Consider the following 15,817-nt stretch of genomic DNA (forward strand, 5'->3'; position numbering starts at 1 on the left):
TTCGACCGATCGGAGAAAGGGTAATGGGCCCTCGTGGCTATGGCCATCAAAGCCACAACAATCACGTGTAGAGACAACAATGGTGAAACGTTGTAGATTGGTGAGGTGAGGAGGATCAAAGGCAGGATGGTGGATTATTGTCGTCTGAAGGTGGTGATTGGGTTTCGATAAAAAAAAAATTACACTTGTGTTATTTCAGTTCTAAATCAATTTATTTGGCCAATTTAATTCTAAATCTATTTCACTTATACTAATTTAGTCTTAAAACTTTTTAATTATGGTAATTAAGTCCAAAATTGTTTGACATTTTGTCAATTTAGTCATAAATTTTTTGACGATTTGCCAATTTAGTCATTTCGACTAAATTTGACCCTAAATTGATTGCGTGGCGATCCATGAGCATCGATCATCCTAAAATGGCACGGCCAACGCTAGCGTGAACAATTTTTTGCAATTTTTTCTGAATTTTATTTTTTCCCCTTTTTGCTTTCCTTTCTCTTTTATCTTTTTTACTTATTTCCCAACTGCCATATGAAAATAAGGACAAAAAGATGTGCAATAAATTTACAACTTTTTCGTAGTTTTTCTCAACAAAATTGTATGAATTGGAATACAGACGTGTTCCACCCAAAGGAAAAAAAAAAATAGAGACGTGTAACGTCGAATTCAATCTGATCTAATATATTTGTACATCAATGGAGATCCTCCAATTGCTCAACCGAACAAGCAACGAGGCTAAATCGGATTGATCCATATGTTCGCGGTGGTGAAGGAACAGAAGCCTTGGTGAAATCAAAACATGCCCGGTCGACCAAATCACCCACCAACCCCGCCCCCGCCGCCATCCCCATTGGATATGTAGACCGCCCCTATGAAAATGGCTCCAGAGGCGCCGCCACCACCGCCGTCAGCGGCCCCGTGATGGTTGACCGCGACATGATGGCCGGCCCCCAAAGCAGCATGGTCTCGGCCTCTCCGGTCACGAGGTTGCCTATGCGGCTTGCGATCGGAAGGCGGGGCCGTCTGCGATGACCGTCGATTGCGCGGTTCGTTGCAATTGCTGTCCTCGCGATGATCCGGCTTCCCGATGCAAAAGAATAAGTTTAAACCTTTCATTTTAGGAAGAGGTTCCACAATACCGAGGAAATTATATATATAGAGTTGGAGGGAGACTAATTATAGATAGAACCGTTCTATCACAAATCTTGCTCGCCAATTATCCATATTGTTTTAATTTAATTGAAAAAGTATTAAAAAAACAACAACAAAAAATCAAATATTAAAAATCTGAGAAGCCAAAATGAAAAATGTCTGAGCCCGGGTTCGAACCGGGGACCTCTAGTGTGTGAGACTAGCGTGATAACCGACTACACCACCCAGACGCCAGTTGACATTTTCTTGTCGAATTTATATATTATATAAGTTTTGCCGAATCATTCGCCTACAAAGCAACCGCAACAGTTGGTCCATTTTCTTGCCCTTCCTCTTGTTTGGCTGGGTGAGGTTCATCTCTACTTGTTTCTGGATTGTAAGTGACAAAGGCTGGATTCCGACTGCCATTTTGCCGCCATTAGCCAGAGTCATCAACTTCAACGTCCATTTTCATTCCCGAATTGCCGAGGCAGTAACAATCATGGGAAGACGGTTCCGCCTTCTGCCAAACGAACTCTCTGCTGAGCCAGAAGGAACGACGATGCTGGCTAGATTTGGCGCTGCCATGCCACGGAGCGAACATGAAGTATGAATACAGAGTGAGCCGAGAAACCTCATTCAACTTCCATTCATTCGTCAATCACCGTCACCGTAAATCTAGAGAGGTAAAAGATACAAACGAAGGATTCGAATGCCATTGTGATCTTATGAGTACAGAAATGCTATACAAGTAAAATTTGTGTTTCAAACAGTACATCAGGTCGCTCTATCCTTGTTCTCAGACAACCCTCTGTATGTAAATCATGATGGGAGGGACAGATTGAATTTGGTGATCAAATGCAAGTTCCAGATGCCGTCCTTCATTTATAGCTCGAACATGATTGAGTTTCAGCGGCGTTCTGGGGTCCTAAACTGAACTTTTGCCTCTTGTTAAAGACAGTCCATTAGATGAATTGCGCCGGCAAGCTACCAATAATCCCTGCAGGAGCACACCCCATCTTTGAAATAGTGAAAACGGTTCACATCCCGGACGAGGATCTCTCTCTTTGTATACTTGGAAATGAACTTCGTCAGAGAGTGACAGTCTTCACATAACCTTAAGTTCTTGGTAATCCGTATCGTTTCCCCCTTAGTGCTGTTGATGAGTCCAAAGGTCACGGCTAGTTTTTCACTGTGCCCCAACAAAATGCGTTCCTTCTCCTCCGAATCAAGATCGTAATGCACAATTCCGGTCTGCGGCACGTAGCCCTCTTCCTTCAGCTCCATTGACAACTTAAGCAACAAGGCATGAAGCTGCTCAATCTGTGGATTCAATTCATCCACTGAAGCAAAGGTATATATCTTCCTTTTGACTTCAATCCAACTACGACCGGGGACCTTTTGCAGTCTCCGAGCTTCTAGAAGTTTCTTCACCCTTCTCACCTCATGCCACATCTTGGCCTCCGCATAGATATCGGCTAGGAGAACATAATTCCCAGCATTTGTGGGTTCGAGCTCAAAAAGCCTTGCGCTTGCTCTTTCTGCAAGCTCAACATTGCAATGAATCCTGCACGATCCAAGGAGCGATCCCCAAACTTTAGGTCCTGGTTCAATCCGCATCTCTTCTATGATTGTGGCTGCTTCGTCTAGCCTATTTGCCCGGCCAAGAAGATCCACCATGCAAGCATAGTGCTCCACGCTAGGGAAAATCCTATGCTCCCTTACCATCGAGTCGAACATCATCTTCCCATCCTCGACAAGCCCTGCATGGCTGCAGGCTCCTAAAACGCTAACGAAGGATATGGGACTCGGTGAGATTCCACTGATGATCATCTCGTTGAAATTCTGAATTGCCACCTCTCCAAACCCATGAATCCCATAACTTGAGATCAATGAATTCCAGGAAACTACATCCCTCTCATCCATCTTATCAAAAACTTGTTGAGCTCGGTCAAGCTTACCGCATCTTGCATACATTGTCACCAGAGAACTAATGACCGGCAAGATTGAGTCTAGACCTCTTCGAAGAACGTATCCGTGAATCAACCTACCCTGCTCCAATGCAGCAAGCGCACCACAAGCTTGCAGCACGCTGACCATTGTCACAGAATTTGGAAGCAAATCATGGGTCTTAAGCATCATCTCCCTGAAAAGTTCCAAAGCTTCAAAAGGCATCCCATTCTTAGCATAACAAGCAATCATAGCACTCCAAGAAACAACATTCTTCTGTGACATCTCACCAAACACGATTCCAGCGCATTTCACGCACCCAAACCTGGCATACATGTCCACCAGAGTAGTCATGATATGAACATGGCCCTCGTAACCAAGCCGTAGAATATGGGCATGAATCTCCCTTCCCTTTTGCGAAAACGAGAGGACGCCTTCCGAAGCTACGCATGCTTTCAACACAAAGGTATACGTGAACCTATCCGAAGGAATCCCGACCCGTTTCATCCTTCTATACAAATCAATGACCTCGTTTCCATGACCCGCCAAGGTAAGCGCCCTAAACAGCGCGTTCCAAACATATATAGTTCTGTTGCGAGTTTCATCAAACACCTTCCGGGCATTCTCGATGGCGTCCAGCTCAGAGTACATGTTGATGAGCTTGGTCGCCAGGAAAGGGTCCTGGTCGGAGCCATTCTCGGAAAGATGGCAGTGAACGTCCAGGCCTTCGGCGAGGGCGCCCTGGTGGGCGCAAGACAGGATCAAGAGCTCGTAGGTGCGCTGGGTGGGGTTGGGTTCTTGAGAGAGGACGCGAAGCGCCCGCTTCAGTTCGCCCTTTTGGCACAGGCGTTGGATTACGTGGTTCTTGTCGGCGGTGGTCGTGGAGGTGGAAATGGCGGGATTCAATGTACAAAAAGAGCAGGGACGCGGCCTGCAGGAGCTGCGAGTGGCCGCGCACTCGAGGTGTTTGCTGAAAAGAGGAGGGGGTTGTTGGACGGTTTGGGGAGACTGAAACGCAAACATCACACGAGAGAGAGGGAAAGGGGTCGGGGAGCAAGCAGGAGTGACCAGCCTTGGAAAGGCAATGGGATGGTGGCGGTGGCGGTGGCGGTGAGCGGAGAACTGAGGGGGAAGAGAGAGAGAGAGAGAGATTGTAGTAAGAGAAGACACGAGATGAGACAGACTGCCTACGGGGAATCTGATGCTTTTTATGGAAACATGAGCGGCAAAAATTTATGTGGCCCCCGTAATTCGATCCTTTCTTTTTGGGAAAGGGACTTTTCCCTTGCTCTTACTGACTTCAAGCGATCGTTTTCAACCCGCTTAAGACAAAACACAAGCACAACACTCCCCAGAGTAGCTCAAAACACAACCCGAGCTCGAGTCGTTAGATGGTCAGCTCGAGGACCCTCCTTAAAACTATATCACAAGCCCATACCACGTACTGTAACCGACTTGATCGACGAGTCAATCACCAATCAATCCTCCACACACACACACACACACACACACACACACACACACACATGCCGTACAAATGGTATCACATCCTCCACAAAGTCTCGTACCCTTGTATCAAGCTCCAGTCGAGAGGCAAATAGAGTCTTATCTCGTCGACTCAATGACTCCTGACAAGAAGGATCGATTTAGAACATAATATCCTCCATTGTCTCATCTCAATGCACCATCCAATTGATTCAATAAGTCACACCGCTCCTTTTCTTTTGCCAACTGGTGCTTTAGTCTGCTAGTACAAAATGCGTCGAGACGTATAGAAAGACCTCTCGACCTGTTCAGTAAAGACCCTTCCACAAAGGATAGTGACGACGAGGCGTAGTGAAAGCCCAAGGCAATCATAACTTTATGTCAACTAAGCACATAAGATACATGACAACTCACTAGCTCAATATACCAATGGCTTGTAGCACGAAAATAAAAACCGGCGCAATTTTCCTACAGAGAGCAGAAAACCAAAACCACTTTCCGATAAATTAAGCAAGACTTCCATTCCTTCTGTTTTATAAGCTAAAATGCTCTTATTCTAAGGTGCAAAAGACGAGCAATTGAAATTCGCTTGCATGAAATTAACAAGAGAAACCCAGAGGGCACAAGTAGGAACCAGGAAGAACTATGCAAAGGAGTTGGTACAATTGGCAAGCATACTGAGGCAGTGATTAGCCACATGGCCTGTCTCGTAGTTCACACTCTCAATCAACTCTTAACAGTTTGATGAACAACACTTGGGATCGATTGTCTCCGAGCCCAGAATAATTCAGCCACTCCAGAAAGAGACAATAAATCCTAGGAACTAGGCTAACTAACAAACCGTAAATTTAGTTTCCCTCGTGGACTGATCGGTATTCAGTGACATTCGTCATAGAAAAAAAAAAAAAAAACTGAGAACCCGCCAAAAAGTGACATGAATAGAAATCTCCTTAAAATGCCAGTTATATGCCAGCCAACCTCGACAAAGTTTTGACTAGAGCATGCCAAACTCTACGAAGTCCTTACACGAGCACTAAACATATGACACAACGTATAGGCTTAGATGTTCTTCATCAAAGGCATGCAGCTCCCTCGCAAAGAAAATGGAGGTCATCTCTGTTAGGTGGCAGCAGGATCATTTATCACACCCAAGAAATCATCCTTAATGGTGCCAATGCAGAACTGCAAACAACAAATGAACAAAATATCAGATACGCTAGCTTGAATTAAACATAGATCAGTTGACCGACATAATCAACTGCATGCTGATATGCCACTACTAAAGTTGCATGATACATGCACTATCAACCAACTAATAAATCCCACTTACCGAATCAAGATTCCAAATTTTTGAGACTTGAAAAAAGGAACTACAATTTCCTATCGTCTTATATGTCAGAGGGATTATCTTTCGAGGGAGTTCTCAGTCACTCAAGAGACCTTCCGACTCGTTTGAAATTCTTAAGCTAAAGGAGGTCACATGTCAGACAACGTGTTCCTAGTGAAGAGAACGCTCTGGTTGGAAGGACGAAAGCAATTACTATGGCCCTCCATTAGTAGCAGAGTTACCTATGACTCTTCCGTGCTACTTAAAGCAAAACTTTCAGCAGATAGACTTTAAAAGGAGTTTTAGTGATCCAAATACTAGATGAGCTATCTACAATTCTGAAGCAAAAGCTTTCTCAGTACACTTCTGGAAACTTGTTTGGATAAAAGAAGGTAGTTGCACTAATTATCTTACTGCTTCAAAGTAAAATATTGATCAAAATTAGGCATATGATAGAAGACAGAAGTGAGCTGAAGTGAAGAAAGTGTGAGAATGCAAGGGAGTATAGGATAACAATAGAAAGCCATACTATCTCGGTCGCATCTACGCGAGTCCCAATTATCTTTAGTCTTACTTCACTGTCCTTCTGGATTTTTACCTGAAAGAAATCATAGAAAACTTCAACAATTATATACACCTGAAGACATAGTTTGCCCCTTTGAAAAACATACCGATCCATCTGATGTTGTATAGTTTGGCATGTCTCCAGATTGGAACTCCATGTCATCTGGAATCAACTGAAACACCAAGATGATGATTTACAGTATAAGTAGTTGAAAATAAAAGCAAAAGACACGCATTGACGAGTAGTTCTATCTCTCTTTTCTTGACAAGTAATTCAAATGCATGAGAAAGTAAGAAAGCATAGAAACTGGTCCACAAAAACTCACCGGAAAATTACATTATGAGAAGAGTGCATAAAAAGATTCTGAGGAGCAAAAGCTCGAGCAAGTTAGAGACTTACATGGTTTGAAACAAAAATCTGAACAGGACCAGCTTCGGCAAAAAATCCCATCTGTGTAAAAGGATGGTTACTAATCTTCACAATTGTATCTTCACACAACAGGATCATTATTAAACATGAATATAAAAGAAACTCGTCACCTTGTTCACCATTGTGACAACAGCTTCTAATATCTCCCCTTTGAAGGGCCTAAACACAACGCACTGGTACTTCACAGGAAATGTCACGTATCCCGTCCCTTCTCGAATCAATCCTTTCCCAATGTTCTCGATACCAGTAATCGCCACCACGAAACCATGCCTACCACTGTAGCAAAAAATGGATCACATGATGCCGCAGGAGTGGTGAAATAACGAGTTTTCTCTCCGATGGCCATGCCTCCACTGCCCCCACTACATCAACTTTAAGCATTCTAAAAGAGCTATGACCACACCCAATCTTGCTCTAAAGAAAGAAAAGGAAGCAACAGCAACCTAAACGAGAGAGTGGACAGAAGAAAAGGAAAGAACTTTTACTATCTATTGCCCATTCAATTACCCGTGATGAGGAATTAGAAATCTGCTCCTCTCGGAAATCAAGCAGCGCTTTTAAACTGAAAACCTCAACACTTGACAGAGGCAAAATACCTTCAATTGCCCTAATTTTTTACCCTGCTCTCCAATCCAAATTACAAGTTAATTGTTTCTTCGGAGGCACAGAGAGTGCAAGGCGAAACTAAAATCGAAGCCTCTGGCGAATCAAATTCCGCAAGCCTATGCAGGAATCGAACATTGTTCACAGAACGCACAGGGCAGGAATAGATAAAATTGGCGACTGATGCTGGAACTACTACACAAACGGCAGAAACTCACAGATTAAGGAGCGAAAAAAACAAAAAAAAGAGCGGTCGATTGAAGAAGAGAACCTGCAAGTCCCCTCGACATCCTTCATGAGCTTGGCGACGAGGTTGTCGCGGAGGCTGCGACCGAAGAAACGAGGGTGGAGTTGCATGTTCCTCTCCAAAACGATGTGGAAGAACATCTTTCCTCTTTCCCCTTTCCTTCTTTTCTCTCCGCCCTTCCGACTGAGATTCTTACGGTTGCAGTTCAGAAGCAGACTTGAAGCCAAACTCCAGCTTTATGCCGAAGGCAAGAAGGGAGCGGGATGATGGGTTTCGCTTGACTCAGCACATGGAGGGCGGTTCGGGGCGTGCTCGTTGCTCCGCGAAAAACCAGCGCCGCATCCGATGAAGCTCCTTTTATAGTGCCCTTAACCTCCACAAGAGGAAATGGCAGCGTTCTTGAGATCGATTTGTAGGAGGGAAACGAGCAGAACGGTGGCGTTTTAATCACAAAAGGGACGGTGTCATCACAATTGAAAAGCCGGGGGAACCAATCTCCCAATTTCCTCCCTGAGTTAAGTGTTTAAGTTCATTCAGTGCCTTCATACGAGCACCTTCTAGCTCTCGAAGACTATACAAAGCGTAAAAAGAGTGGGCCTAATCCCCTAAAAAAAAATTTCAACTCACAAGCCATCCAACACTGGAGAAGACCAAACTGGACAGTGGCATCCCCCCCAATCCGGTACCCTCAAACTCAACGTCCATGGCTCCTTCCGTTGAGGCAACACAACTAGCGCTATCACGGGTATTCTTCGAGACCACCAGGGATGTTGATGCTGCGGTTTCGCCTAGACGGTGCACGCCACTAAGCCGGAGCAAGTGGAAGCCCTAGCTTGTCGGACCGCCCTCCAGTTTTGTATTGATCAACGGAGGTTGCAAGATCCTTCCGCTTCCAGCATTCAGCAGGTAATTATTGAATTAGATCGTAGCCACATTGTTGCCGATCTCGAGCGATTTCGCCGTTCGCCTTCAACCGCCTTCACCGAGGGTATCACCGAGAGTGTCGACAACAATGCGTCATCCCGAACATCCACTCCCATCCTACACGATTGCCTTCAACTCATGGACCGGGCTTTGTTACTTTTGGGCTTTCAATATTGCCCAAGGGAGCAGAATCGGGCCGCGCATTGGCTGTGTCAAGCCGAGCAACGTGGGTCTTTATCTAGTGACTAGCTTGTCTCACTCCCCTCTGTACTCGGGGCCATTCTCTTCTTTGGGGCCCATCCGAGTTGTACATATCTCCCAACTTAGCAATAAAGCTGCTCATTTCGACCAAAAAAAAAAAAAAAAAACTCTTATCCAAATTTTTTCTTATTACTATAACAAATTTTCAATTTTAGATGCAGTCCCATAAGAAACCCTCAATTTTAGTTCCAGTACTAATTTTACCATAAATATTTTTTTGACTCATAAAAAAATCACAACTTTAGGTTCAATTTCAATTTTACTCTAATTTTTTATTTTTCTCACAAATGACCACCAATTTTTACTTAAGTATTAAATCTGCCTCCCTTGACTCTCCTCAAAATAGCTCTTAGGTATTTTGCGCTCCATCTTCGATCTCTTGTGCTTGAAAATGTTCCATCTCTCGCGTTCATAGAGCTCTCACTCGGGATGCTCGAGTAGCTTGTGCTTTGAGAGTTTTCCATTCCTTAGTTATCAACGAGAAATTTTGGATGGAGAGTTAATGGAAGAAGATTTGTGATTCAAGAAAAATTTTGTGAATTTTTTATGAGAATGTAAAATTTTAAGGGTAAAATTATGACTGGACGATAAAATTGGAACAAGAGCTAAAGTTTGGATTTTTTATAGGACAAAAAAATTTAGGGTAGATTTGGACATGACATAAAGTTGCGGGTTTTTTATGGAACAAAAAAAGTTTAGGATAATGTGATGACCCGAAAATATTAGTTAGCTTATCTAGAAACATTATTGGATAATTATGAGGTAAAAATCAGGAGACAGGGCTACACGGTATATTTTATTTTGGGTACAGTAGGGTCTTGAATATGTGAAATTGGGACCGGGGGAGGCTATTGAGGGTGAGGTGGCCACGTGGAAGGCCATGTGGTCGTGCGTGGTGAAGCGGTGGACCACGTGTCACGCCCGGACACTTGGTCGCCAACCGCACGTCCACATGGCCGGCGTGATTCATCCGCAAGCAGCTCAAGTTGCCGACGCGTTATAAGGCGACTCTACCGCAAGCCGACCGGACTAAGCCGATTGAGTTATTATAAATAGAAATCGACGTCGGTTCATGCAGTAGCTCTTGTTAGAAACTTCTCTCATTACTCTGCACGATTGCCACCGCACGCCGTCTATCTACCGGAGCAGATCGCATTCGTTTGTCCCATAGCCCTAGCCGTCACCGCCGTTCGTTCACTACCCTTCGTTTGCCACCCGTCGCTCGTTGTCCATTTGTCGTTTTGAAAATTGAAATTTTTGAATCCAGGAGAGTGGATTTCTAACTTTTATGATTTGTTTGAAATGGCATTAGAATCATTCGTCAATAGTTTGAAAACTGGATCGTATTCTTGAAATTTCACTTGATATGCTTGATTTCTACATTGTTGGGTTTTTCTGAAAAGAATATGATCATGGATACGAATGATTCATTCATTTTATAAAACTTTTGAATGCCAATGAAGGCAATATTGCATATGTATGCATGGCATGGCATATCATGATGAGACAAAGTGAAACACTTGTCGTGCGTCTATCCAACGTTATACCGCCATGAGGTTTATCTGGTGATGCCCCATGGGAGCCAAACATAATTCAGAATGTTCTCCGATGCTTTTTGATGGTCGGGGATGCCTCCGGCCTTGGGAGCTTGAGATGCCTCTGGAGTGAGGGAGTGTATCCCCGAGAACGGCACACCGGCATGAGGTTTATCTGTGAAGGAGCCGAAGATTGCATTGCATACAAATTCATGAGATTTTGGAAAGAAACTTTGTTGGAAATGCCTAAGATGCATGCATTTGGAATTATGAATTGTTGATATGGTATTCCAATTTCAATGCTTGCATTTTATTGAGTTAGACGTTCATTTATGGGGCATTAGCTTACTGTTATCGAATTGCGGTTTTTCAAATAGCAAAAATGCCACTGGTTAGTCCCGCTTCACCAATTTTGTGTTAAGGAGTCCCCTAGGAATGTATCTCATCCTGGGAGGACTATGTGGATGCAGACCATCATGATGTGAAGTTTAAGAAACTGAGTAGTACCATATCAATCGAGGTAGCATTGATGTCTGCCCTAGTCTTGTATCATTCCGTGGCACTGTATATGGTTGGTGAGGACAACGTGCTTCCGGGTCCTCTCCCGTTTGTTGAGGATGATGATGATGCTGGTGAAGGGTAGTGGTGAGAAGGAGTAGTTATGGGAAATGGGATAGCTTGCTCATGTTTTCAGCGGAGTTGTGGTTGTGAGATGTTAACCATTTTTGGTTATATATAGTCGTTGACTGGCTTGGATGGTTGTTTTTTGATCCCGCTTCCTAGATGTTTGACTGTGGTTGTAAACTGAATCAAATTCCTTGTAAATATATTTGATGAAATAAATGGTTGAATTCTAAGATATGTGGTTTGGTTAGTGAAACCATGAAAGGCCATATCCTTGGATTAGGCATGTCTATCATTGGTGTTTGAAATTTAATATGCACTTGTTATATATAGCCAATTATTTATTTGATTAGAGCTTCCGTATATGCCAAATTATGATGAAAAATTAAAGCAAAGAACGTAAGTCATAGGGCTGTGGTGTGTACGGGACGTCACAGGTAAAATTAGGACTGAACCTACAGTTATAGGAAAAAAGGTTTTTCAACAGACAAAAGATAGAATTGAGAACAAGAGCTAAAACTAAGTATTTTTTAGGATATTAGGCCTGAAAAAGTATGACTGACTTTTGATTGTTTTTGCTGTCACAAAAACCCCACTATTAGACTGGCCGGGCACCTTATAAAATTAATGTGTGTGTATGTGTACATACATACATACTCGATTCTAACATGTTCTTGAATACGAAATATATTTACAACTTGACGTAGTATTTAGCAAATACAAATTTGCAAATCAAAATCTCGATAAATTTAGTGTTGTTCTTTCAATAAAACGAAGACGGCAAAATGAAAAAAATGGTCTATTACATACTTTCAATTTTGGTCTCCGTACTTTATCTGGTGTTAGATTTGATCATTAAATTAATCTTCATTCAATAATTTCAGGATATGCTGAGATGAAGTAGAATAAAAAAAATCACTAGTTGGTCCACGCACTTTTGCTCGCCATCAATTTTAGCCCCTGCGACATATCTTTTACCATCCTTAAACTAGTTTTGGGCCCTATTATTTTGACAAACTTTATATTCCGTTTTTTCCTCAAATTTAAAAAAAAAAAAAAACGTTGCTAAGTGCCAAAGATTAACATGAAATGTCAGACGTTTCTTATTGGTACAGAAATTGATGACCCCAAAGCAGTTTTTTATGAGAGGTCAACACTTGAGTGTTGCTTTTGAGGAATTTGGCCCATGAGGGCCGGGCTGGATCGTTACATTTTGGCGACATATGTCATCGTTTTTTCACTGGTCATTGAAAAAATTTCAATTAAAGACCTGAAATAAGGTGTGTTGAGTTGTATCATATGGTTCTATCCAAATTGACTCGTATTACTCATTTATGACCCATTTATTATAATGCAAATTTCTCCTCCCATAACCGATTGGACCCATATTGCTAAAAGACTTACATATTTAATCTAATTTAGAAAAAATGTTTCTTATAAATTTTTGTTAAAAATTATATTGCTAATACATTGTGGACAGATTTTATAATTTAATAAAAAATAATAAAAATCTGATTTTTTTATTTTTTATTTTATTTTTTATTTTTTTTCCTTCTAATTCTAGCGAGGGTCTGCCGGTTGGTCATGAGGGTCGCTCGACCCTCGCCAACCACAAGCGAGGGCAAGCGACCACCGTGAGATTTCGCTGAAAATAAAGTAAAAGAAAGAAAAAAAATGAAAAAAAATTCAAACAAAAAGTTAAAAAAATTAAAAAATTAAGAAATGATCTATTTATTATGACTCAGTTGATATAATTAGGTATATCATTTATGACCCATTTAAAATTTACTTTAAATCCATTTGTTAAGTAACCTATTTATGATTCACTCAATATTATTTTTAAAATTTAAGACAATCCATTTATCACCTACACCATTAAATATTAGTTTTAAACCCATTTTGCAACATCTACCAAAATGGGATCATTTAAAAAAAAGGATTAGAGTGATATTTTAAATAAAGATCTGAATCGGTCAAATTAATCTTAAATAAGAGTCTAACCAGTTAATTAAATGATGATTTGCATGGACAGTTAAAGATGCTCATGTCAGAAGTTCATCTCCAACGCTTACTCAGCAAATTCTCTCTGCACTTGGATGATTACATAAAATTACCTTAAAATGGATATAAAAAAAAAATGTCACAATGGATAAAATTTGTAGCAAAATAAAGTAGGAATTACCAAAATTGAACCTGAGCAATAGCACATGGATCATTTCTGTAATTCCTGTTCGACTTTTTTTGATTTATTTCATGATCGTCCCTCGTTCATCTTTGGCATCAAGTCAGGCTAGTCAGCATTTTCCCTCAAAATTTGGACGTCATGAAATTAGAATTGGATCTTAACAAAGTACGGAAAAAGATCAAAATCGAACGTGGACAATAATAGTACATGGACCATGTACTCGCTTCACTGCTATCCACTGCTACGAACGAGATCGCTAAATTTCTGAGCAGCAGTGACGCGTGGGAAAGGGAGATGATGAACTGAGAACGACGTACGTTACATTGCACAAAGTACTCATCGTTACACTTGTTATTTCGTTTCATGGACAGCGAGCGGGACTCGACTACACCAGACTACACTTAACATTTTTATTGTCTCCACATAGCATTGTGGATGCATGCGGGTGTGCGGAATTCTAAGCGAGCTTTAAGCTAACCCAACACCCGGCCTGTGGTAAAGACGTGTCTCTGCATACGGCGGCGGTGGGGTGTAGTAGGACGGAGGCGGGTTGGAGTACGAAGGTGGCGATGAAGAGTATGGTGGAGGCTGATAGGATGGAGGAGATGGCGGAGGTTGGTAGGTAGGAGGTGGGGGCCGATAGGATGGAGGTGGCGGTTGATAGGATGGAGGCGGGTTGGAGTATGAAGGTGGCGACGAAGAATATGGTGGAGGTGGAGGCTGATAGGATGGAGGTGGGTTGGAATGTGAAGGTGGCGATGAAGAATATGGCGGAGGCGGAGGCGGGGGCGGGGGCTGATAGGATGGAGGTGGCGGTTGATAGGATGGAGGAGATGGCGGTGGTTGGTAGGTTGGAGGTGGGGGTTGGTAGGATGGAGGAGATGGTGGAGGTTGGTAGGATGGAGGAGGTTGCTGTGGCGGAGGCTGCCTGTACGGTGGAGAGTATGGCGGTGGATGTCTTGGAGAAGGCGGAGGGTAATGGCGAGCTGGTGGTGGATGCCGGTGAGATGATGGAGGGTGTCTGGGGTAGGGTGTCCGGGAGGGTGGCGGCGGCTGCCCATAGGATGGTGGTGGAGGCCGGTGTCTTGGGGAGGGTGGCGGAGGATGCCTCCGGGAGGGTGGTGGAGGCTGTCCATAGGATGGTGGCGGAGGATGCCTTCTGGAAGGTGGCCTCCCATGGGATGGAGGTGGAGGCGGATATCCATAGGAGTGCGGAGGAGGATGTTCGTGGGAGGGAGGAGGATACCTTCGGGAGGGCGGTTTCACTCGAGACGGTGGTGGAGGGTATCTGAGCGAGGGCGGCGGAGGCTGTCTCTGAGACGGCGGTGGAGGGTTCCCATAGGAAGGCGGGGGACTCGGCTGAGGGGGTGGGGACCCCCCATAGGGTGGAGGGTGAAACACTGGCGGCGGCGACTGTCCGTACGGCGGGGGAGAACCATATTGAGGAGGCGGAGGAGAGCCATAACTATAAGGCGGACTCCCATAAGAGGCTTTGTCGTCGCTAGAGACGTCACCTCCCAGATTAGCAACGGCGGGATCTCCAGCGACGGCACCAAGAGAAAGAGCGGCGGTGCGCTCAAACAGGAGCACCACCACCACCACCACCACCACCAAAATGCGAAGACACCAAGCAAGCCTCTTCATTTCTCAAACCTTCTCGCTCGAGCATAGCCTGCCGCTTGAGCTTTGGAATTAGTGGGAGAAAGAGCGAACGGAGCGAGCGAGCAAAGAGATCAAATCCCGACGAGGGTTTAAATACTGCACTGGCTCGAGGGCCTCATCCCCGCCCATCCCGGCGGGGGTGGGTTGGCATGCAACATGCAAAACATACGGAGGAATACTGGGAAGGGAAGGAGGGATGACCCGAGCCACTTTGGTACACGTGGCTTCGTTGCAGGACGACGGAGGCTCGATAGGGCTCCACGTGTGACCCCGCTCGTTCTCATCCGACGCGGCGGGTCCCCATTTTCTTTTTTTTTGGCTTCTTTTGCGTCGCTGGGGGAGAAGAGTGCCCGATAAATTTGACTCTTTGAGTTTGAACCCCTCGTCACGAAAACTTTGAAAAGCAAAACATAGTGGGGGGCGAGGAGAGACCGACGGCCACGTTCCTCGGGAACCGTGTCCTACTCCCGAAAGAGTCCGATGGCCGTGAAGTCATGCCCCACATTTCCCCACGCACGCTGCATTAAAACCTGACGTACCCTCCCCGGGCCCGCAGAGAACGGCGTGTTGCCCCTTTCTTCTGGATTTTATCTCTTTTCAGACTGAGATTGAGAAAGAGTCCCTCTAGGCCTTGGTTTCGGTTTCACCGCCCCATCCCTGATCTTAGTACAAACGAGCCCTAATTCGCGTTTGATCAGGAAACGATCACACGCGTCTACACAAGCGCGCTAGTTTAGAGGAAAGAAGACAAAACATGGGATAAAACCAAATTTGGCCAAACCAGCCTTTCCATACGACTCATCCGAAGCTGAAGAGTCCTAAGTTCGTCCCTTTTGACACAGCAGATATAAATGATGGAGAGGTAGCTTCTCTTTTACATAAGGTCATC

General features: G+C 44.0%; 3 protein-coding genes and 1 non-coding gene across 4 annotated transcripts; all 4 read right to left on the reverse strand.

Moving 5' to 3' along the window:
- Positions 1-1,308: 1,308 nt before the first annotated feature.
- Positions 1,309-1,382, reverse strand: TRNAV-CAC. The gene has a single exon. It is a non-coding gene; the product is annotated as a tRNA-Val (tRNA).
- Positions 1,383-1,764: 382 nt separating this feature from the next.
- LOC115736686 (pentatricopeptide repeat-containing protein At3g46790, chloroplastic) lies at positions 1,765-4,209 on the reverse strand. The gene has a single exon (XM_048284048.1). It carries the CDS (start codon positions 4,102-4,104, stop codon positions 2,119-2,121), a length of 1,986 nt encoding a protein of 661 aa, XP_048140005.1. The 5' UTR covers positions 4,105-4,209; the 3' UTR covers positions 1,765-2,118.
- A 1,287-nt stretch (positions 4,210-5,496) lies between these two features.
- Positions 5,497-8,096, reverse strand: LOC115736687 (DNA-directed RNA polymerase II subunit RPB7). The gene is made up of 6 exons (XM_030668516.2): positions 7,762-8,096; positions 6,998-7,163; positions 6,858-6,908; positions 6,565-6,630; positions 6,423-6,491; positions 5,497-5,748 (listed from the first exon to the last, which is right to left on the reverse strand). Exons 1-6 carry the CDS (start codon positions 7,875-7,877, stop codon positions 5,686-5,688), a joined length of 531 nt encoding a protein of 176 aa, XP_030524376.1. The 5' UTR covers positions 7,878-8,096; the 3' UTR covers positions 5,497-5,685.
- Positions 8,097-13,569: 5,473 nt separating this feature from the next.
- On the reverse strand, positions 13,570-14,910 carry LOC125316263 (extensin-1-like). Its single transcript, XM_048284272.1, has 3 exons — positions 14,409-14,910; positions 14,072-14,360; positions 13,570-13,936 (listed from the first exon to the last, which is right to left on the reverse strand). The coding sequence occupies exons 1-3, from the start codon at positions 14,908-14,910 to the stop codon at positions 13,735-13,737; spliced, it is 993 nt and encodes a 330-aa protein (XP_048140229.1). The 3' UTR covers positions 13,570-13,734.
- Between the last annotated feature and the right edge of the window lie 907 nt (positions 14,911-15,817).

The sequence above is a fragment of the Rhodamnia argentea genome, chromosome 8 (assembly GCF_020921035.1).
Source record: "Rhodamnia argentea isolate NSW1041297 chromosome 8, ASM2092103v1, whole genome shotgun sequence".
Taxonomy (NCBI): domain Eukaryota; kingdom Viridiplantae; phylum Streptophyta; class Magnoliopsida; order Myrtales; family Myrtaceae; genus Rhodamnia; species Rhodamnia argentea.